This window comes from Gavia stellata, chromosome 18 (assembly GCF_030936135.1).
Source record: "Gavia stellata isolate bGavSte3 chromosome 18, bGavSte3.hap2, whole genome shotgun sequence".
NCBI lineage: Eukaryota > Metazoa > Chordata > Aves > Gaviiformes > Gaviidae > Gavia > Gavia stellata.
In genome coordinates this window covers 10,357,220-10,381,142 of record NC_082611.1, presented here as the reverse complement: position 1 = coordinate 10,381,142, position 23,923 = coordinate 10,357,220, and the positions used below count along the sequence as shown (strand labels likewise).

Here is a 23,923-nt window from a genome sequence, read left to right as displayed (position 1 = left end):
AAGTCAATAAGTTTGTTTTCACCTTTTGTATCTCCCTCTTTAGTGTCAGGCATAAAGTAACTTAATATATTTCTCACAAAATGTTTCTCACAACTCTTCAGCCACTGACGATTGAAGTACAATGTACTTATTATAGCGAAACGGAAAAACATATGGAAAAATCTAACTACATTAACATCTGCTGTCTTTTCTCCATCTGCTCTCTTTGGCCATGCTTTTGTCCAAACCTGCCAAAAGTGCTAGTTTTCCAAGGGTCTCATGGCACATCAGCTACATCTTCGATTAAAGTTCACAATTTCTTGTTCATTTTGATGGCGCGGCAGGATGTCTGCATCCCTGCAGCTGCTCAACAAGTTCAAGAAGAGCAATGGCTGTTTTGTAGTTTGAAAGATGTGGATGTGGTAGGACAGGTGACAATAGGGTGAGCTCTGTATCCAGAGCTGATTTTGTATCAGCAGGGTCCTACCCTAACTGGGAAAACACCTTCCTTGACCCAGTGGCCTTCTGAGCCATTGAACTGAGTGTCTGAAGGATGTCGAAATCCCTGCTGTTGAGCACAGAAGATGATACTTGCCGTGATGCTCAGCCTCTGGACCATGGTGGGCTGCAACACACAAGTGAGGTGCCTGAAGCTCCTGCAGACCCAGCCCCGCATACTCGATCATCCTGGGGAATGGACTTGCTTGGTCTGACAGTGGGAAGGGAGAGAGGATCTAACCCATTGTCCTGCCTGGCTCAGCGATTCTTTGCTGTGACTGTTTTTTTAACTATTTAAATAAATTAATTTAGTTTTTAAATTTTTATTTATATTATTAAATAAAGTTATTTCTATATAACATTCCATATAAATAAAATATTAAATACTTATATTTAAATAGTAAAATAAATTTAAGTAAATTTTAATAAATAAATTTAAATATTTAAATAGATAAAAAATTATTAACATTCTGATGGTGACCATCCTTCTTGTGTGCATCTAGCAGAAGAGTGAGCATTTGGACAACTGCAGGCAAATGCCCAGTAGTTTTACTTTGTACTGATGGAGAAGGATTGTTTTCTTGGACTCTTGCATAAAAGGAGAATGGACCGAAGCTGCTTCCCATGACGGCCTCGGTAATCAGGTGTGGGGCTGGAGTTGCTGTGCTCTTTAGTTTGGCAGCCTGCAGCTGCCCATGGAATGGGTGGTCTGAAGAAGTTTCTTGGGCCTTGTGCCAAGGGAGACAGATGCCCAGCTATTTCAAAAGAGGGGATGAAATCAGATTTTTGAGCCCACTGGTGCATGAGGAGTATTTATAATTTCTGGTCTTATTCTGAAGACCATCGTGTAATATTTGTAGTTCTGCTGGGGGAAAAGGTTTTGATTTCAACCAAGAAACAGCCTGCAAATACACAAAGGTTAGAGCAGAAAAAAAAATATTTAATTCAGGAGCAGCCCTTGCTTGTAGAGATGCCATCTGACTCCTCTGGCAATTGGAAGGTATCGTTATTGAATAATTAACAAGCATTCAAAATAATATGTCCCAGAGCTGTAATTAATATTGAACAGAAATTTGTTTTAATTAATTTCTCATAGTGCTGTTTAAATTCTTCCTGGTCACAGGACAAGTAAAACAGATGGTCCTGTAAAAACTGACCAGGTCTCTTCGAGGCTTTGACAGATGATGCAGATTTTGAAGCTGTTCATTGCCTCCTTGACCTGTGAGCTGTTTTGGAGCCTGCAGCGGCACAGCTCACACAGCAAAGTGGCAAGTGTCTGCACTGGCTCTGGGCGCTCTCAGACATGTGTGATTCTGTATGACTGCCTGGTGATTGCGTATTTTCACATGTGATCAAGAATTGTTATGTGTTTTATTATGTGACGAGAAAAAGAAAATCTAGGTTTTTTTGTAGTACAGGGGTTTGGTTTATACCCAGTCCTCAAGGCCAGCACAATCCAGTACATTGTATTTAGAGGAAGGTCTGTGTATTTTGTTGTTGCTCAGTGTGTGCATATGCCTGTTTCTAGTTTGTTTTGCTGTGTCTTAAATGTACCAAGCTTTGCCCGGGGAAGAACATGAGAATATGTTCTCAGTACAAAAAAAAACAGCAAATGCCGCCGTGCTGGGGAGAAAATCAGTTGTGTCAGATAAACTGAAACTGTGAACATTTGCCATTCAGGGCTTGATTGTACATGATCTATCTGTGTAGTATTTATAGGACTTCCTTGATACAGAAATCATACAATGAATAACTTTTCCTGAGAAAGGAGCATTTTCTTATTGTTGGGGAGGAAACGCTCTGCATGATGCATTTATCTGTGAAAGGTGTTCATTGCAAGCTCTTACTGTGTGCCTTTGTGAACTGATTAGGGTTTTCTTTAACTTCCCTTACAAAGCCTCTACAAAAGGAGCCATCTAGCAGCACTGTAGCAGGTGACGCTGGAGGTAGTGCCTACCTGCATGGTATGGGCTCTTCTCCTTGGGTTTGGTGTCTCAAGTTGGATCCTTTAGCCACGCAAAGTCTGTGTGCCCTTGCTGTCTGCAGAGCTGGTGCGCATCAGGCCACTGATGTCTGTGTCTCTGCTTATGTATATGCACATTAGGTTATCTCTCTGAAAGCAGATTTGAAATTGATCTGGCGTTGGCTTTTTGCATATTGCAAAATTTAACAGTCATACCACCTAATCCTGGCTGTTGGCGGTGGCACCCCTTCCAGGGTCCGTCTAAAACTGGGCAGGTTGGTTCCTAATGGCTTTGTAGCGTATTCTAGTCTTACAGCGGGATAACCCACAGAGAACATGCTGGTTTATTGGAGTTTTCCCTTTGTCAATATTGCAGCCATAGTCTTTCACCTCCTGCCTTTAGCACACAGGATACAGAACCGTACTTGAAAGATTACTTGAAAATTTGTGACCTAGATTTTCTAAACTGGGCAAACCCAAATGCACATTTATGCTTAAACATACTTAACTTAGGGGTAACTATATATGACAGATGCAAGTAAAAAATGTGTGGAGAGAGGTAGTTTGCAGGTATGTAAACTACCTGGGGTCCGGCTGAGCGGGTGTGTGTTGTACTTGCAAAAGCCTTTGAGAGTGTTAATAAGCTGTCATTAAAATGCATTTGTCATTACAGACAGCTGTAAAGTTCTTCCACATTATCCGTATTTGTGGTAGGTGCAGTGAGCGTCAGCTGCTGTTGGGTCTGTAGCAGGTGACAGCATCAATTTATTCTATGGTCTTCTCAGTAGATCGCAAAGGCTCTGCCTCCGTCTCCACAGAAACCCAGGCTTTCTCTCCTGAGATAGATGGGACTTTGAATTCAATCAAGCTCACGGTACCTGAGCCCCAGACCCTCAATCACTGTAGATATAGTGGCTAATATACCAAAGAGCATACATTTTGTATGACAGATTTTAATAAAACACACTAAAGTTGGAGTTCGGAGAATTAAAACCTGTGCGTTCAACAGCAGAATTCAAACTTCCTCATTACATGCAATGACTCTGACCTTAAAATGTTAATTTTGCATTAATGTGTATATTATTATTTTTAGCATCAATGGCAATCAGTATGTAATTGGCAATGATCTCATGCACGCTCCTGGGTACAGACTGTTCTTTCCCAGCTTGGGAGTATTTGCTTGTTACTGCTGAATTGCAGTGTGCGCACACGCAGAAGAGGCCCCACAGTCATTAAACTCTCCCTGCCAGGGCTCTTGCCATTGAGTACTCAGCAGTTAACCTCTCCATGTATCTTCTGAGAATCAGATAAAGTTAGGACAGAAAACTTCGGTTTGTGGAAATCCTTCTCGTAGGCCTGTGTTCTGTGATAGGCATCCGCAGTGTCACACTTGATCTTTGAGATATGGTGCTACAAAGTGATGAAAACCCTCCAAATTTTCTTTATAAAGGCTGTAAACTGAGTTGGCTTTTAAAATGTGGGGAAAAAAATACTTTGACCTGATCCTGTGTTTCTTTGCGAGAGTGGGATGGCTTTCATTGGCGTCTGGAGCAGGAGTGGGTCATTACTGAGCTACAAACACAACCTCCTGCGGGAAGGGTGCACAATTTTCGCTATTAGTCCCCAAAAGGAGGCCTGTCACTCTGGGGCTGCTGGAGAAGCATGCATAGAATTGCACAGAAAGGGAGTGTTTTCCCAGGACTGTAGTGGAAGCACAGTTGAAATACATGCTCTTGGGTGGTATGGGTTGTGTTTGACACCTGTAATACTGAGTAATTTTAATAGGGTAGCCTCTCAAATGGGTTGGCTTTGGATCGAGCCTCTTCCAATCTACATCTATTCTAGAGTGAATTACTCTATTGCAAAACTAAAATGGTGCTTTCCATAATAACTTTTTTATGTGTTTTGTGGATGAGATTAAGTCTACACAGCAACAAAAAATAACAGTGTTAGGTGTTGGTTTGAAAATACTGCTTTCATCTCTGACTGTGGATACATACAGGCTATATTAATAGGCTCTCTACTTCTAGTTTGGTCCCAGTATAACCTTCCATTTTTTCAGTGTATTTAATGTGATTTGCAAGCACAAAGAGAGCTAAGAAGGTGCTACAAACAAATAGCTAGACAAAAGTTTAAAAAGACAATGATTCAAACAGTGAGCCCACTGATATATACTCCATGGTACTGTCAGAACCAGGAATGCCTGGTTTCAAGATCATCTTTCTGCAGGATGACTTTGTCCTGACTTGAATGTCTTCAGACATCCGTGGCAAATACAGTCTGCAATTAATTCAGCACTGTAAAAAATTAAATATTGCAGAGCAAGTAAAACCCATCCTCCTGTAGCCAGCTGAAAACCAGATGTGCTGCTTTTGTTTGCACCCCTGAACTTCACAAATGAACATAATTTATTGTCAGCAGCTGCTGCTGTTTTAAGCTCAGTGCTGAGCTTCATTTCCCCTGCACTGCAAACGTGTATGTTCTGCTGTCACGTATGGATGCTATCTTGAAATCATTACATTGTAAAAATCATGCTTGGTTTTGGTGAAAGTTACTGTGAGAGGGAAATGCAGATTAAAGGTGGATGGAGATTTTTGGTTTTGTGGCATTTAACACTTGGATCAACAGGTGTGGGATTGCGTGAGGCTGGATTTGGCTGTCCAACTGTGGTATTTGCTACATGTCATTATTTTTCAATGTATATCTGTAGTTCTTGGTTGGTACAGTTGTTCTGCAGACTGTGCTTTATTTTTAGTCCTTGCCCCTCCCAAAGAGACGTCTCTACAGACACTCGGCGTCCTCCGTGGCAGGGAGGTTTTGTGGTGTTTGCTCTCCCTGCGGGCAGGGAAGAGTTACAGCTGAGCTTAGTTTTGTGTCTGCCTTTGAAGCATTTAAAATTCATTTGTCTTTTCAAATTCCAGCATGTAGACTTGGAAGAGCATTTCCCAGAAGGGGGCAAAGCACTTGAAGGAGGAAAACAGTTTAAAGACGTGAACTGTACATCAGTAAATCTGCCATTTACTTTGCTTTTTTCTCATGAGGTTTCATCATAGCTTTCTACCGCTCTGTGCGAGCCTGATGAGCCTAGTGCATCAGGCGGGTGGGAATGCTCTTCCTGAACACCCGGAGGTGCAGCCTCCGCCAGTCCTGGGGGAGCTGTGCAGCTTGACCAGCCATTCGTGGGCACAGGGGGTGGTAGTACGGAGAGTGAAGATCCCAACTGAAACATCACATGAGTATTATGTCAGATGCTGTTTGAAACAGGAACAGGCTCAAACCTCATCCTTTGATGCTTTGTCAAGCTACAGAGAGGTTTGGATGGGGCAGGAAGGTGGAGCATGGGGCAGGGCAGTGCACTGCTCAGGACATGGGAGGCTGTGTGCCTGTCACTCTGGTTCAGGCCGATGTCTCGTTTGTGGGTAATAAGAAGTACCACAAAAAACCAACAACAGTGAACGTCTCCTTTCCCTTCCTTTCCCCTTTATCAACATGCCATTTGCTGTACAGATTAGGATTTAATTTTTTAATTATTTTTTTTTTTAGCTTAAAGACAAAAATAGTTTAGCAAGAATCAGACTGTGAGAGGCGATGTTGCCAAGATACACAGAAATATCCTATCGTGGCATCGCCTTTAGAGACCTTGGAAGGAGCTTAATGAAGATGACAGATTTTCTTATTCCTGCCCCCCCCCCCCCCCCCCCCCCCCCCCCCAATCATTGCAGTTAGGTATTTTGGCCCTAAGGTGCAGCATGGTGGAATGCTCCAGCTGCCGATAAAAAGTCCTTTAAACTGTATTAATGATGAAAACTAATGATAGGCATGCTTTGTATTACTGTGGAGTGTTGTCCCTGTAGCGCTCTGCACACTGCTGCTGTTGAAGCCCAACAAATTAAGTTCACATTTGCTCTTTCATAGTTTCCTTCATATTTCACGTACTTAAGCAGTTGAAGTTTAGGGACTACTTACAAAGAATAGCTCAGGCTGTGTTTGGGATATAAAATTTATATTAATAGTATTAATAGCATCTTGGATGCCTCTTGTATTTAAGTTTTGTATAACTGGGGGACAAAACAGTTGAAAGAGACAAGGGAAAGCCCTGGATGACCTGCTGTGGTTATAGATCGCACCATCCACGCAGATTTACCTCAACCCTTTTGTGTCTCATTTAGTTATTTTCATTTATACATCCAGATATCTGCGACTCCAGATAGCTCTGTGTGTTCCTGCCTACGTTGGAGGGCTGGTACAATGTCCTGCTGTCAAAAAGGGAACAGTATATTTGTGTTAAAGGGTAATTGTAGTGTGTTTGTTCTGATTATTTCTGGTCAGTGTAATTTAAATTAGGCATATAGTTGTATATTTATATCCACAGCCATATATACACAAGAGTGCAGGGCATCTTGCATTTAATTATTTGATGACGAAAAAAGATGAATTCCGGCACCAGCTTAGAGGAAATGTGACAGCACAACAATTACAGTTTCTGAGCTATTTCATGTATACAAATCCAAGAGCCAAGTGCATTAAAATAAAGCAAGTCAAAAATATACAAGTGGCATCACTAAGCTGAGGTTTTGGAGTTGGCTGAACAGCAAAGGGAATGTGACAACTATCAAACATCTGAAGTCTCAGAGCAGTGGCACCTCAGTGGAGATGTTTTGCATATGATATTAATAAGCTTTACGTTTGGCTTGCTCTGTTTGCAGGTTGCTGGGTTTGGAGCGGTCTTTTTCTTTGAAGATACATTGGAGATATAGGCTAAGTGAAGGGAGCTGGGCTCTGAAACTATTGGGTATTTTTTTTTAGTTTGGTCTTTCATGGGAATGAGGGCTGTCTTGAAACTATTTTTTTTGTTTAGCTTTCTCTTTGGTGTCCAAAGAAGAGCAACGAAGCTGGTGAAGGGTCTAGAGCACAAGTCTTATGAGAAGTGGCTGAGGGAACTGGGGTTGTTCAGTCTGGAGAAGAGAGGCTCAGGGGAGACTTCATCCCTCTCTACAACTACCTGGAAGGAGGTGGTAGTGAGGTGGGTGTCAGTCTTTTCCCAAGTAACAAGTGATAGGATGAGAGGAAATGGTCTCAAGTTGTGCCAGTGGAGATTTAGTTTGGATATCAGGAAAAATTTCTTCACTGAAAGGGTTGTCAGGCATTGGAACGGGCTGCCCAGGGAAGTGGTTGAGTCACCATCCCTGGAAGTATTTAAAAGATACCTAGGTGTGGTGCTTAGGGACATGCTTTAGTGGTGAACCTGGCAGTGTTAGGTTTACATTGGACTTGATGATCTTAAGGGTCTTTTTCAACGTATGATTCTATAAAAAATGCTATTCTTTTTTTCTTCTTTAAAAAATAAGACAGAAAAAAGAATTTGATTTCATGTGTGCCCTTAAAAATTAGAAAGATAATATTTTTTTAAAAGATACATTCTCTCCAAACTAGAAATATTTTGTTTGAAAAACATTTGGGTTTTGGTTTGTGGGGTTTTGGTTAGTTTTGGTGGGGTTTTGGAGGGATTTGGTTGGTTTGTTTTTTTAAACTCCTCTGCATTTCCTCCATGTCTGATAGCTAAAACTACTTGCAAGCTGGAGATATTCATGCAGAGAGAATCACTTCAGTCACTCACAGAACCACGTCTTCTAATGAATAAACTATTCAAACATTTCTCATTGCTGAGCTGCAGAGGTCAAAGTGATAGTGACTCTCTGCATGGCCTCGGATAAATCATTATTTCCCTCTCTTTCCTCTGCAAAACCTGACTGTTAAATAGCTCCTCACAGAAGAGGTGTGAGAAACAATTAGCTAATGCTGGTAAAATGTTTTGAATACAAAATGTGGTTCATGGGTGCTAAGAGTGGCTCCCACCAGTCATCATTAGCGGATGCTGTCGTTCACCAGCCTCTGATTTTTGGTTAGGTCTTTCAAGAGTGAAAAGAAAACAGGACAGTCTCAAAAAGTCTATCAATATTTATACTCCTGTCTTCAGATGTTTTAATAACAATTCCCCATTGATTTCATCTGCTACTGATCACTTTAATAAATGGAGGTATTTCCTGTTCCACAGATCTAAAAATTGTGTCCACCTTTAACCTGAGGACTAATTTCTGCAGTTGGAGCAAAGGTAGCTCAGCCTCACCCACCCATGGCTGTCAGACAGCTTCCCATTTGATAGTAATGTACACATACAAGTGCCTCTCGGTTTTGTTCTGGTCTGTCGCATCTTTTCTAGAGCAGGTTGCCATGTTCTCTGTTGTCTCTAGGATCCTGGGGATAGTCCTCCTTTTTCTTTGGTGTTGTAAACTTGCTCTGTTGATGGGCTAGGATGAGTTCCTGTGGTAATAGTTGGAGGTGGGGGTGAAGTCATGAAGCAAAGCATTATTATGCATCAGAAAAATATTTTACATCGTCTATTCCTTTTCCTTTATAAGATATATTTTAAATGTTGCAATGTTATGGTCTGTTTATTTATCAAAGCATGCCCATGCTGAAGAGGAACATGGTGGTTAAGAGCTGACATCTGAGCCTGGGTCCGACTCCTGGGAGCCTGAGCATCTGCAGCTGCTCACCCTCTCACACAGGGCTTGTTGCTGCTACAGCTTTCCACCTGTAGCAAGGCTGCAATGCACCCCTTGGGAAACACTTCTCCAAAGTTTTATTATGTAGAAACTCAAAAAAACAAAATTAGGAAGGGTTTGGTTCGTAGCAAAGTTACTTCACTGAAAGAAAGCTCGGGCTATAAAGTCGCATGGTGCTTTCTGCAGAGGAATGGGTCTGTTCCTGGGAGACCAAACTGCGGTCATTAACACAAGGAGTGAAGGAAAGCGTTGAAGGACCTGCTCTTGCTCCACTGAAACCTGTGTTGGTTTTGCCGTTGATTTTTAGTGGTGTCAGGGTGAAGTTTCTGGATAATAATTGCTCACAAACCTGTGTAAAACCTCCCTGCTCCATCTGAGATGGGGGTTGGATTCTGGATCAGTGATGAAGGGGGTGCAGGTGGTGTTTGTCTGCCCTGACTTGGGCAGCTCGGAGGCCTCTCTCAGCTCCATCTTTCTGTTATAAACCGTAATGTGGGGATTTTTTGCAGTCTGTTGGGTTGTAATTGATTTATGTTTTCATGTAAGAAATACTTGTAATGCATAGGATGTGACTGTTTTTAGTAAGATGAGTATAATTTTTCTCCCCATTTACAGGATGGCTATTTTTCCCACCGACCGAAAGAGAAAATGCGAACAGACAGCAATAATGAAAACTCAGTCCCCAAGGACTTTGAAAATATTGATAACAGTAACTTTGCTCCCAGGACTCAGAGGCAAAAACACCAGTCTGAGCTGGTGAAAAAACCCCTTAGCAAGCAAAAGGAGCACTTGAGAAAGAAGCTAGAAGAGGAGAAGATGAAGGTGAACTTGCTGCTGGGGAAGAACTCCAATGAGGTGGTGCAATTCAGTGATCACCCTGGAAAAAACAGCAGCAGCAGCAAGAGCAACAATTTGAAGGAGATTCACAGGTCTCCCAGGCAGCATCATTTAAAAAAAAGTGGAAACAGCTCCCCTGAACTGAGATACGACCAACCACCAAAGTGTGAGGTAACAGGCAAAGAGGCAATCTCAGCCATGTCCCGGTCTAAATCCAAGCAGTGTCGGCAGGAGATCGCAGAGGTGTATTGTCAGCACAAGCATGGAAAGCTGATGCCGGAGAAGGTGACGCGTTTCTGTACGCTGGAGGGTAAGTTGGTAAATGGTGAAGGAGAAATAACATGGTATCTCGGGGGAAGGATTCTATATAATTGAAATGGCCTTCTGATGACAGAAAAATTGCTTTATTGCAGGAATGTATAATGTACTTAGTCTGTGAAAATAAGGGAGGGTTTGAGGATGTTTTAAACAGGGAGTTATATGGATGTCAAAAGATCCTTGGTAGATTCCTACAGAATTTCTTTTCACTTCCACCAGATTTTTATTACACTATGTGATCTAGGTATTCAGCTGCTACTCCTGTTTCTTTTAGTTCTTAATCTACAGACACAGAGAAATGTAGTTGAAGTCTTGATATTCTGTACAGGAGTTGTGTGCATTTTGGGGGTCAGGGAATGGCCATGGTGAATTTTGGTGCCTTATGCTAACCAGTAAATGAGTGGCATTGCTGTTATGGCCATATGACCACTTTTCTGGCACAGTGGAGTCCTAGCTAATAACCAGGACCTCTAAGCATTTTGATAACCCAGATAATTACCAGAAGTATAATTAAAAAAAATTCTAAAAGCATGGGGAAAAAAAATCCAATTTTGTGGCTCACTTCTATTTTTAATGTTCTTCAATCAGCAAAAGTAATTTTCAAAATCACTGTTGTAGAGAGTCAGTTACCTCTGCTAGCCTAAGCCAAGCTTTGATTTGTTGCTTTTGGTTTCTCCATACGGTTAAACACATGCGGTATCTCTCAGCTTGCTGTTGGTTTGCATGTGTGAGCTGCTTTCCCTGCTTTTCAAGAAGAGTGCTTCATGTGCCACCATTCATTTAGCTATAAGCTCCCCATACTGTAAAGTGCCTTTTTTCTAAAAAAAAAAAAAAAAAAAAAAAAAAAAAGTGTTGATCAAAGTAGGTATTGATCAAGCAACAGCATTATCTGCAGCAGCACTTGTTTATACAGCAGTCCAAAGTCCCCATCCTGTAACTGGCACTTCAGCCCATGCATGTAAGGATATGCTGATGTCTTTGTTCGAGCTGACAGTGCAGAAGGGTCTTTTACAAACAAGAGAATAGGTCTCGCTTTGAGATGGTATTGTAAACATGGTGAGCCACCGGGATTAGGAATAATAATTTTCTTTCATTAGGAATATTTAGTTACAATCTCTAACCCCCATGGCTTACCTGTTTATTGTACCATCGCAAAGCAGTGATTACTACTGGGTGGTTTCAGTGTGGAATGGAGGAGGATCCATGTTGCTATTGCCTAAATTAGGTGGCTAAACTCCGTACAGACAGTTGAAAAAAGGAGGTGCCCCAGAGGATGTTTCCAAACAAGAGCATCTCTCTGTAATAGGAAGCTTAGGCTTTTAATTTAGATGACACATATTACCAGGATGAATGGTGTGAGCACCCCATTTCCCACCCCAGTGCATCTGTGACATTTGTTTTTTTACCATGTCTCTTTTGGTGTTTTTTCTCCCTTTCTTATCATGGTAATACTCAAAATCGTTAAGCTGGGTGGGCAAACATTGGAGATAAAGAATTAGTGGAGCAGGCAGAAGACTTGGTGTTCAGTGGGAAGCAGGGAGAGGGACAGCGAAGGCAGTACAAGTTGAAGGGAAGATAAAAGAACGGTAGAGAGGTAAGAATTGAGCAAAACCAGACATCAGCAACAGGCTGAGCATCAGCGAGTACCCCCAGGTGCCCCTGAGGTCCCATTGGGGTGCCACTGGTGGAATCCACTGCGATAAGCATGTCCTTGGTATCCTTACCTCTTCTTCTCTGATGACAGGAAAGTGAGCTGTGAGAAAGCTGATGGAGCTCAGCACCTTGCAGACACTGTCCTACACTTTTTGGGATCAAGGACATATCATAGTAATGTCATCAATGCTATATACCTTGTGTAGGGTAAATGCATCACATACCCAAACATGCAAGTGATACCCTGGAGAGAGCTGGAAGATGTATTGTCATTAGTGTGGGCACACACTGCAGCTGTGTGCAATTTTGCACACACCTATGATTCCATCCCCTGCCTGGTAATCTGCCTCTCAGGGATGCAGGGTGACTTTGCAGAAGTTTTAAACAACTACCATTCTTAAAAACAGACTTCTCAAGAAATATTTATTGCTTCTTTTTTAAATACAGAATTTACCTTATATGCCCTCCAGTCAGGGTAATAGCATGGTCTTAGAACCAAGAACAGTGTCACCTTTTACACTGGAAGCTTTTCAGCATGTACGTACATTGCACATTGGTATAAATGGTTCCTTTTTAATAAGACATAGTAAAACATCGACGAAAACTGGGACCTACAGACATGACTAGAGAAATGGAGATGTTGTCCAAATACGGTTTTATTGTAAAATACACGTCAATTTAGTAACAACTCATGAGGTACGGATATATACCACAGTAAAAAATTAAGTGTAAAAAAAATCTGTGGCTACATTTTTTAGGTTTGCACTGCTAGAGTTTCATTTAGTTTTTTATTTTAGGCAGTGACGTTTGTTTAAAAAGAATAATTGAGGGATGTCTTAACTTAGCAAGGTGGATCCTTGTGGAAAATGTAGACTTTTCTTTGCCTCAAGGTTATTTCCTCCTGCCTGTGCTGACAGCTGAAGTTAACTGCTTCAACAGAAAATCTGGCAGAAAATCTGGACATCCTCTGTTACATACAGGGTTGCGCTAGAGCAGATTTGGGAGCTTTGCTGTGGGGAAGTGATAAAGCATCAGCATATTGAATGGGACATGAGTTGCTTATGCGGGAGGCACCAGTGCACAGGCAGACTGGGACATCAGACCTACGGAGGAGATCCAGACTTTGAAGTCACTTCTCTAATGTCTGAATACAGGACTATCAAGACAGGCATGTAGGAACCCCTAAACTGAAGGTGCCCAGTGCCTACTGGAAGGCCTTATATACATATAACTTGGTAGGTTCCTTGAAGTTTACAGCCCTGTTAAAGATACATTGCCTGAGTTTAAGTGTGTTGTGGTCTCGGATATCTCCCCACTGCAGAACATAAATACTGCTCTTGTTCACTCATAGACTGGCTCCATTCCTCATCAAAGGTGTCTTCATCAACTCCAGAGGTCCTTTAAAGGAGATGAAGTTTGTTAAGAGATGTTTATGAAGCACTGGCATTAAGCTTTAGGTGATATAAGACACCCCATTGCTAGGATCACTGGTAGGAGATGGTTCTGGGTAGAGGTCTTGCCACTTTATGCATCAAAAAAGCTATATGCTGTTTGTCAGCAAAAGTCAGACATCCAGGGACTGAGTCTATGTATTCAGCATGTGAGTGTTAATCCCTTCAGTTGGTTTGAAAAAAGGTTTCCTGTCTGTTTTCAGCAGAGCTGTGAAGTGTAAATATTTATGCATTGGAGCAGCATGTTCATCCATTATCCCAACATATAAACGTATTCCCAGTGCTATGGTTTCCATTGAGATGTCATCCAGCATTTAATCCCCTTGGATCCTGTCTCAGCTAATCAAAACCACGAAGTTGCTAAGTGTAGCTATCAATCATGGACATGACTCCGTCCAGCTGGATTGTCATAAATGTTAAGTGAAATGTTTGCTTGAGTAGTTATCAATGGGAACAGGATCTTACAAGCTGTTTGTTTTTTCTTTTAAGTATTTTATTGTTTCCAAAGGCAACAGGCAAAGGAAGTCAAATATAACTATCTTCAGTGTGTAAAATAAAGGATTGTTAAAACCAATAGAATCGTGTTTACTACCTGTTAGACATGCAGAACAAGAGGACACGGGTTGCAGTCCCCCTAAGAATATTGCAGACAGACAACACTGCTAAAGCAGCAAAATGGGACATGGCAACTTTACCAGTTACCTGACTTGCAGAGCACATGAGCTGGCATTTCCCAACAAGCTGGTCCTGAAAACAGGGCACAAATGCTATGGAACAGGGGATTGGTGTCAAAGGCTTTAGGTGCAACCTTATCCAAAGTCATGGCTGAGATGAAGGCAACAGGCAGCTTGCAAGTCACCCTTCACTCAGAAGGGAATGTTTGGAGTTTGTAGAAGTGTGTTTTGAGGGGAAATGCAGTCAGTGAAGGTAAGAGGGGGAAAAAGTAGGTTCAGCACAAGGTTAGATGAGGAAAGTGCAAATCCAGTCCTGTGCAGGTTGGGGAGAGGATACAGGGAGACATCCTTCTGGGGAGTTCTTTTCCTTTCAGGAGACATGATATGGAGATCAGCAACCTGCGGACAATGTGGCAGATTGTTTTCTAGCCTGGTCCTATAGAGGCCAGTCTAGGCACACTGATTCCCCTGGTTTGCCAGACTAGCTTCTGCTCACCAAAGCTGTTGGTGGACCTGGACCAGCTGCCTCCCTTCCTTGTCTCCCATTGTACATGGCCTTCCTCTTGTGCAGAGATACAAGAAGCAGAAGTTGCAGTGCAAATTCTTGGCTCTAAAAGAAGCTTTACTCTGTACTGAAGTAAACTCCTCTTTGACAAAGCACAAGTGACGTGATCTGTGCCACATTTCCCTCAGCAGAATCCCTTATTACCACGGGCAGGAGTACAGTTTAGAATGGCCACTGTGACCCTGACTGCTGAGATTTGCTGCCCAGATTATTGGACAGCAATACAATTAAAATTACACAACTCTGCATTTCAACACGTGTATTAAAGTTGTGACTTCTACTTGCAGTCTTCCTTCTGCAGTTGAAAAAGCCCAGCTTCTGACCCACTGGCTGGATTCAGTCCCTGAATTCTCTGTTTTTCACTCCCACATAGGTTGTGGTAGTTTGTAGCTCTGAATCCCTTGCCTTGCAAGTTTGCTGGATATGCAGCACAGTTCCTCCTTAGTCATTGGCACCAGGTCCATGAGTCATGGCAGGCACGGTGCCAAGTGGTATCTGCATCAATCCTCCTCTGGGTCAGCTTCTCTAGGCTGCCATATCCCCAGGGGGGACTCTGGCCTAATCCTTATCATTAATTACCTAACTGGGTTTATGCTTGACCCAGATCTATGGCCCTAGATAGACCAGAAGTATGTAACAGGTTTATTTGAGGGGAGTTTTCTATGATGTAGTTCTGGCAAAAGAAAAGTCCCTAGGAAAGCAAAGAGCCTCAAGTGAGCCTGATTTATTTCCTGTTGGCTCTTCTGTTGTCTTTTCTTAGTTTATAAATAAAACAGGTTTTCTGCTACCTTCATCCCTGTGGGGTAAACCCAACTCAGAAATTAAGTGGAAAAATAATCAAGCTACCCTCATTCCACATCATTCATCAGCACTGAAAGAGTTCTTTGCAGATTAGACTGCTTTCTCCCTGGTTGCTTATTGATAACGCTGCTCTGGCACATTGAAGCAAGAGTTTTCAGTTTCTTACAGGCTGCTGAGAAGAAAATTTTCCATTTTATTTTAGAAAACACAGCCTTCTTTTAGTTTTCAAACTGAGAGAGAGAAAAGGGCTCTGGAGCTCTGTTTACTGAACAATACATACAGGTAATGCCAATCTGCATGTCTATAATGTTTTTATCTGACTACTTCAAAGCACTCAACAGAAAGAGGTATGATTTACAGGGAGGGAGTGGATAAGCCACTAAGATGCCAAATACTTATGGGGTGGAGCAGAGCAGTTCTTCAAGGTATGGAAATGAGAGCATCCTCTATATCATTTTAAAGGAATGGGAGCTGTAACTAAGCAAATAGAGAATTTCATCCGCTCAATATGCATTGTGTATGCTCACAGTGACATAAATGTATGGCTTTGTTTAGCTTTCACATTTTTGGCAATGCATTTTTTGACTCACTGGGTTTGATCTAAAGATTATTGAACCCCAAATTTTTCTTTTTTTTCCTGGTTTCAGGATTCCCAATGATGTTGGCTGCTGCTGCTTTTCTGTATGTTTAATCTGTTAGTGTGACAAAATTACTGTGGTGAGCTATACACGGTTTAAGGAGCATGTAAGAGCCACTGCACGTGCAGCCCAGACAGCATTTTAATTTGCTGCACCACAGATGACTCCGGTTGCAATAAATTTACTGTGAGTAGACTAATTGCAAAATAACCCTAATTGAGTAGTTATCAGTGAACAACATCCTGTGGAACAAAACTGCTTACAATTAATAGCATTTAAGCCATACGCTGGTATTCTGCAGAATGCTAAGATGTAATTAAACCGCGTACAGAGATTGTGTTCTGTTCTGGAAACCATGTTTCCAGCAATTCTTTCATTATAAAGGGCCGTTTCAAGATTCAGTACTTGCATTTTCGGTGAAATGAGTTTATGAAATAAGTGGTGTGTCTCTCCTCTCCCCTTACATGTGTAAAGCAGAACCAACTCTAATAAAATCAGTGAAGCTGTGGAGAAAAATGAGATCTCAGGAAGAATGTACATTGCCAGTGATTCTCAGATTAACTTTTATTATGGCCACATATGCAAGGTTGAATAGTTAAAATAAGGATGTAAGTAATGAGAAGATACTTCATTGTTTTGGCTGAAGATGGACCCTACCTCAGTGTATGGATGAGGACTGGAGTATATCATTTGTGTGATGAAAATGCATGTAAATGCTAGGACCCAAAGTGTACATAAGCCCCTGTCACCAGACTGGATGTGCAGGCAGGCATCCCACTGTAGGGCTGCCTGCGTTGCTGTTGGGTGACCAGTGCACACTGGTCATTTGAAGGGAGTGATGAGTAAGCCTTGATGTAAAAGCTACCAAAATGCTTCCCCCTGCTCGCAGCTGAGTTGTTCCCTGGGCAGAGGGCCAAATGAATGAATTATCCTCAGAAACTGGATCTGGCCAGCAGGTCAGAAACTAGACACGTTTCTTTGTGGAAAGAAGATCTGCGTACACCTTGTAAGGGAGCTGGAATTGTTAGAAACGTCCTTGTGGCATCCCAAAACAGGGTGACATTGTTTTGCCACCTCCCTGCATCTCTGGGGACAGCTGCAGTGTAGAGGACAGGAGACTGGTGTTTCTCAGGCATTGCAGAGCTGAGGGATTCTTCTCCCAAAAATAAGGCCATTATGAGCACAGGCTGGCTCTGTCAGCACTGTCATGCGTAGTTTCAGCTTTGGTTTTAGAAGAAATTCAGTGAGGGGTAAACTGTGTTGGATGTCTATGCCAATTAATCCTTTCATTTAAATACAGACAATTCCTGTCTAGATTATCTGCAAGTTTAGATGGGGGAGAATGAAATCAGACTGATCTTCCTCTGTTTTTTCCATGTGATGCTACTGTCTGGTCACGTTTTTCCACGTTAGGCCTGTCTGGTCACCTGTGAATCTGGCAGCTGCAGAGTTGGTCCCTGACAGGCCAAGGCAGCAGACTTGCAGAAAAACATCTAGACAAATGGCATCTTAAGGAAGCACTGAGAGCAATGCATGACACAAGGAATGGAGGGCAGAAGGGCTGGGAAATCTATGGTCAGCAGCCCTAGTTCTCACCAAGTCTCTGTTTTGGAAAATGATACCGTTTTATGGAGCATTAAAGGGGGAGCATGGGCAAGCGTGGGAGGGGATAATGGCTAAGTATGTCCTTGCTGCAAACCTCCTGGGAAGAGAGCACGAGGGTAGCAGAAGCTCAGTGAATATTTTGATAAAGATTACTGTGTATGTACAGAGATGAAAGAAAAGTACTTAAGTGATCGCTAATGCTTCCCAGCGATCCTGAAATGTGTGGACGGAGTGGTGGGGGAGAGTGAAATACAACTATGGCTAGAGAAAATTATTGATACAACGGTATAACTTGGGGGGGGGGGGGACAAGGAGGAAAAAAAAAAAAGAAAAAACCCCCAAACCCAAATCAAAACCACCAAATCCAACCTCCCCCTGTAGTAGGAAAACTTGAGCCATACTGGTAGTCATGGGTTTTTTCATATGAAATAGGTGTTGGACCTCTGGAGTAGACTCATTACAGTGATTTTAGTAGACAGACCTTTAAGTGGAAACATGGCATCTAATTCTCTTACTTTTATTCATTGCTAAGCAAGCAGCTGTGCAATGTAAATGCACGGTAGTACTGAACTAAGCTTGAGTTAAGGTTGCAGAAGCAGCCTCAGCGTTATATTCTTTCCTAATTTGACTTCAGAACCATAACAAAACTGCATTTGAGTGTCATTGTTACGTACTAATTGTAAGCAGGCAACAGCAACTTTCAGATTTGCTTTTTGGTTTAGTCCTAAAACATCACCAGGGACACAAGGAGATCGCTGGGGCTAACTCGCTAGAAATTCAGCTCTGCCTTTCTAATCATTGCACTTCTCTAGGTACCGTTACTTAGCAAAGTAATACTCTCTTTTCACACAAATCTACAGCTGATGAACTACTATTTTCAGAATGGGGAAGTGTCATCTCCCAGAAATCCCACGCTAGCTGTGGCTCGAGGCTGCCACAGTTTGGTTTGAAGTCAGCTGCACTGACTCTATTACTTTTAAAATAATTGGGGGGGGGAAAGTCTTGACATTTAATTTCCTCCTCCTGAGCTGGGGCAAAGAATTTTCCTCTTTTGTGTCTTCTTGAAACAGATGCCTTAACTATTTACAGAGTTTGTTACAGGATTAAGTATATAGTTAAAGGGAATGCACCCCTTTTCAGGCAGGTTTTTGAAAAGGTACATTTATTTGATGTATTTCAGGAGTCGCTGGGCTTTATGAGACCAGTAGCTGTTTTGTAATGTCTTTCCTTGGAAATGAGGAAGAGTTGTTTAAGGGATCTAATCTGAATTAAAATGCCCACAGTCTAGGCATGAAGCCAATCTTACAGGACATTAATGCCATTCTAAGACTCCAAACCATAATTTAGCTGTTTCTCTTGCAAATATTTCTTATGGAAAAGGTAGTTTTAAAACATCAGTCTTTTTTCTCCCTGGGTAATCATGACTTCTATAGAAAAAGTGAATGACAAGAATCTGTAGCTGAGCAACCTTGGAAAAGATTTTGAAATTGCTCAATGTATATTTAGCCTTCCAAATAAATGCTCGTCTTTGATAGTTTGAGAGCATGTTAGAAGTGAATAGCCCTGATTCCCTGCTTGCACTACTTTAATATACATGATATGTCATTGACTTATCATCTAGTTGTGTCCTGGTTGGCACCTTTGTAAGGAAGAAGAGAGTACTCCCAACTCTCAGTATCTACTGCTGTCACCATCAGGCTTAGCTGAATGCACATTAAACTCTGAAGTATTCTATTTACAGTTTCACTATAAAGTAAGATACTGGTTTTCAAGTCCTGGCCCTACTGAAAGGTCCATGGCAAAAGTCCCATCATTCTCCTTCTCTAGTTTTCTCATCAGCCTCCAGGGAGGCCAAAGAATTTTGCTCACCCATCTGTCTTCTTCCAGTGGATGTCACTGTAAGAATGGTGGGAGATTTAAGCCAAAAACCAGAATCGTACTGCAGGAAAATCTTTATCTATTAGCTCAAACTCTGCTGTTTATTGAAAATAATTTGAATAGCGATTGTATGTGCTTTCAAATTGTGAAATTCGTAGGATTTGTTCTGCAGGACTGAATCGATTGTGGCCTTTTAAAACAGAATTTCCCCGTATTGCTGTTCTCGTGATAAAACACAGTCTTCTACGGGCAGCACTGCCAGGAGAGCATTGGCCATACTCCAGCGGCTGCATTGCCCTGCCGTGCCACCCTCTCTTATGCCGCTACAAATTTTCTGGGCGTTAAAAGTTTTGAAGAAAAGCCCTTCTACTTCCTAACGATGTGCTTTGTCGAGACTGAGGAGAGTGGGTGCATTTAGGTTGTCAGTGGGTGGTACATATTAAGCTTGTTGGTAAGCATATAAAGGCTTGGTTCAGACTTGGGTTCAAGTTTCCTATTCATCAGTACTGCATATACACACTGGCTATGTTTTGGAGGGACCATGTTGTTCTCCATAGGCAGTGAAATTCAGCAAAAACTGCAGCTTCACACATTATTATTAACAGCAGTATGGATGCTGCCTTTGAGTTATGCCAGGAGTTTAGAAAAAAAGCCTGTGTCCTCATGAATCAAAAGCTTTTATTTAGGTACCACTCTCCTTACCTTGCTTTATTCCCCGAGGAATCACTGTTACAGCAAATGAAGATTCTTGTAGGAGGACACCCTTCTGATCTCTGTCATGCTGATGGTTTGGGGGCCAGCTTTGTGAGTTTGAACATGAAATCTTTATGATGCCATGAAGATATCACATCATCTTTTCATGGATCAGCTTGAAGAAGCTCATCTACAGAGCTCATCTCCCACTTTGTTGCTAATTCCTCCAGCTTGCATTTGCTTACTTTAATAACCAGTTGTCCTTGAGGCATGATATTCTGCAACAGTTGTAGGTCTTGTCAGGGAGCACCACAAAAAAAACCTGTCTGTCAAAAGGATCTCTTTCTACAAATCGCATTGGAAACCTCACTACTCAACTGAAGTTCAAGGCAGCCTTCCATGTAACTAGAATATAATTGCTTGTAATTATAATTATAATTGCTTTGTTGCAAGGTGATAGCTTCTCTTTTGTGGAGACTTTCTTGCCCAAACTATTGGTGAAGTGTTTTGCTGAAGTCTTGATTCATTTGTATAACTCATTAAAAGTTGTAAGAGAAACACTTTGATGGTGAGAGTGCACCTTTGTGACCAGCTGTAAATAGCAGCTTAAGCAGTCTCGCTGCTTACTCCCCTGTGTTTTTAATTGGAAATGAAGGTTTCCATCCAGCCAATGGATATTACCATGCAGTGGAGTATTTTAAACTGTCCTATTTTTAGACTGAAAGCTTCTGTATATGTGGTGTGTTATTGTGCTGCATAATATTGTTGAGCTTGACAGTAGCATGACTAAACAGAACCATACATTTTCATGTTCTCCATCTATTTGTGGGCTGTGATTCATTCTGGGCAATTTACTGGATAGTAGGGAGGAAAAGGAAATTTTAAGAGGAATTTACTGCAATATATGTTTTATCCATTTGTACTTTCTCTTTTGCATGGGACCTAGGTGTAGGTGCTCTGAAAGAATTTCACTAATGTATCTGTAAGTCTCTGAACAGGTTTGAGGATCTATCCCAAAGTCATTCTCTCTGTCTGAGAAAGAGTCACGTTTTTTGTTGCTAATTCAAAAAAGCATTGTAAGGAATATACTTCCTTACAGAAGGGAAAGCTGGACAGGAGAACCCAGCCTGGCTCAGTTGCCCACCTTGCCAGAATAGGTAAATGGCTAATGAGAGGTGTGGCTGAGATTAACTGTGAATGAAGCTACTGAGATTAATTGTGAATAAGACTTCTACCTAACACACACTGGATTTGCCAAGCCACAGCAGAGGGAGGCTACGTGGAGCTGATGTGTTTTTGTAAATAATTCTATCGTTTTCTGCCAAGAGGTGAACAGAAATCCAAGCTCCCCATGAAGTATTAAAAGTATTAAAGTGGGCTAGAGGTTTAACTGACGTATATTGCACTAGCTTTGATGACCTCATTTAAATGATGCCTTATTTCAGTAACTTTATTTAGTAACGTTTATCAGTGCACCTTAAAATGTCTCTATGCACTTCTATCTCCATAATTTTAAGATCACCAAGGGAAAACAAGACAATTTTGTTCCTACAGGAGCAAGCAAAGATCAAGAAAAGAAAAGAGGTATTCAGGGCTGGGGATTCTTGTCTTACCAGTTAATAGAAGTGTATGGTTCACAGCAAAGTACATCCATCCAGTATTTTGGGAATAAGAACAGTTTTATGGCAGTTCTGATTCTGAAAATGTTCTACCAGCAGATCCCTGAAAAGCAAATAGGAAAATCACTTCTGTCAGGCTCCTGAGGAATACTACGTGGAGGCTTCAGACATCTCTGGCATCCTTCACATAAGTCAGCACAAAGGAAATCTATTCAAAATGGTCCACTTCTGCATCTTCTTAATGAGAAATCCCATTAGATTCAGCTCCATTGTTTACAATTAAAAGGCTGCAGTTGACACACAAGTTCACACATTTTCATTTCTCTCGATCATTTATGGCCATTTGTAGGCATAACTTGCCTGACAGGCGGGCAGGATCATCTTCGTGTTTTTCTTGATGGTTGCTTTCTATTGCTGCAGGCTGCAAAAATTTGGGAAAGAAATGAGTGATATTAGAGAGCCCCAGTGCAAGCTTGCAGTGGCTCAGAGAGTTCTACTGGAATCCATCCAAGCAGAAGTCTCATTTAGAAGAAGGAAAAAAAAAAAAAAAAAGATTCTCTTGTTGTCCTGTCCCTATGATAAAAGAATACTTTTTCAAAGTCTATTATATTATCACCTGTGGATGTGATTCCTCAGAGAAGTAATTAGAGAGCTCCCAGCTAAAGAGTGATGGCAAGAATATGCTCCGTTACACCATATAAGCACTAACTAGAAAGTAAGCCTTAGACTAGTACTATGGAAACTTGGGTTTCATTCCTTGATGTGTCACAGGCTTGTTGGACACCTCAGGTAACTCATGCTATGTACAGACCAGGGATAACAGGTACTTAACTCCATTGCAAATACATGCAGGTGAAAAATGGTGTGTGGTGGTATTGTTATTAGTTTGGTACTTAAGTGGATTTTAAATCCTGATTATCAAGAGACTTGGAAATAATTTTGTTAAAAATAATAACAACTTTTTCTGAGTCTCCTAAAGGAGTTTGCTGAACAAAAGTATTTTTAAGGAGGAAAATGGTAACCAAGTTTCTCTGAAGTCACTTAATTTAAGTACTAAAATCTATAGTTCTATCCCTGAAAACCCTGGTGTTTTGCTGGGGGTATGAGGGCAGGCAAGAGAGCCGTCCAACTGTAGGTCCAGTCTGACTTGCTGTACCTTCAACAAATTTATTAACACATCACTGGCGGCAGCTCTCCAGCTTTGCACCACGGCAGTGCACAAATGTGAAATCGGAGGAAAAGTTTTCTGTGATGTTTCCCCTCCATTTTTATCTGTTCAGCTCAGCAGCTTTGATCTGGTACAGGAACTTGGGTGTGATGGCTGTTGGTTGATGGCTACTGTAAGAGGTGTCAGTTGTGCAGTGTATCGATTGATTGCTTCTGAATTAGAGACCTGGGAAAAGCACGATAGTAACTTTCTGTCTTGATCTAGTAGCTATTAGCATGTCTGATATTTTTGCACCAAAACAAATCCATTCCCTTTGTCTCAGGGTGGCTAGGAAGGAAACTGTGTTTTTAATTATCATATATTTCAAAGACTGCCTGGTGCTGTATTAGTTTCCACAGTAAATTTCCTAAGGTGAAGTGACAAAACAGTAATTTTTCATTATGAATCAGTTATCCATGAAAGATTGGATTTAGGTCAGAATTTATTACCCTACGGAGCTGAAGCCAATATTTAACATAATGTCAGCTATCTTGATATTAGAGAATTCTCATGGTTATGCAATTTTATTCAATGATGAAGTTATTTCAGTTGTGTAGTATATGTCTTGGCAATTTGATGTACAGAGCCTTGAGATGAAAATTGGATAAACATGAAAAATGGTGATTGATTGGTGGAAGGTTGCAATAATGTCTGCCTTGATATACCTTTTATTGTTAAATTATTTATCTAATGCAATCTCCTACACTTTTAGGAGTCTTTAAGTTGGCATTAAATCGATGTTTAAATCTGCACAGTCAGAAAGGCCTCATAACTCCAACTGATAAATATCTTCTAACATATCAGGAGGAATAATGATCCATCTTAATATCTGCAAGTAGGAAAGATATTATTCTTTCTATTTGCTATGAATCCCTGTAGAAGGACTGAGCTGTAAACTGGAAGAATTAGGACTAGGAGACAGAAAGAAATATTAGAAAGAAAAAGTATAGTAGTAGTTTGTCTGGAATCAGGAGCAAA

General features: G+C 41.3%; 1 protein-coding gene across 1 annotated transcript in view; it reads left to right on the top strand.

Moving 5' to 3' along the window:
* XYLT1 (xylosyltransferase 1) overlaps positions 1-23,923 on the top strand; it is a 198,876-nt gene that overhangs the window by 93,784 nt on the left and 81,169 nt on the right. The window contains exon 2 of the mRNA XM_059826443.1: positions 9,622-10,153. Coding sequence (XP_059682426.1) covers positions 9,622-10,153 — 532 coding nt within the window. The remainder of the gene's footprint in view (positions 1-9,621; positions 10,154-23,923) is intronic.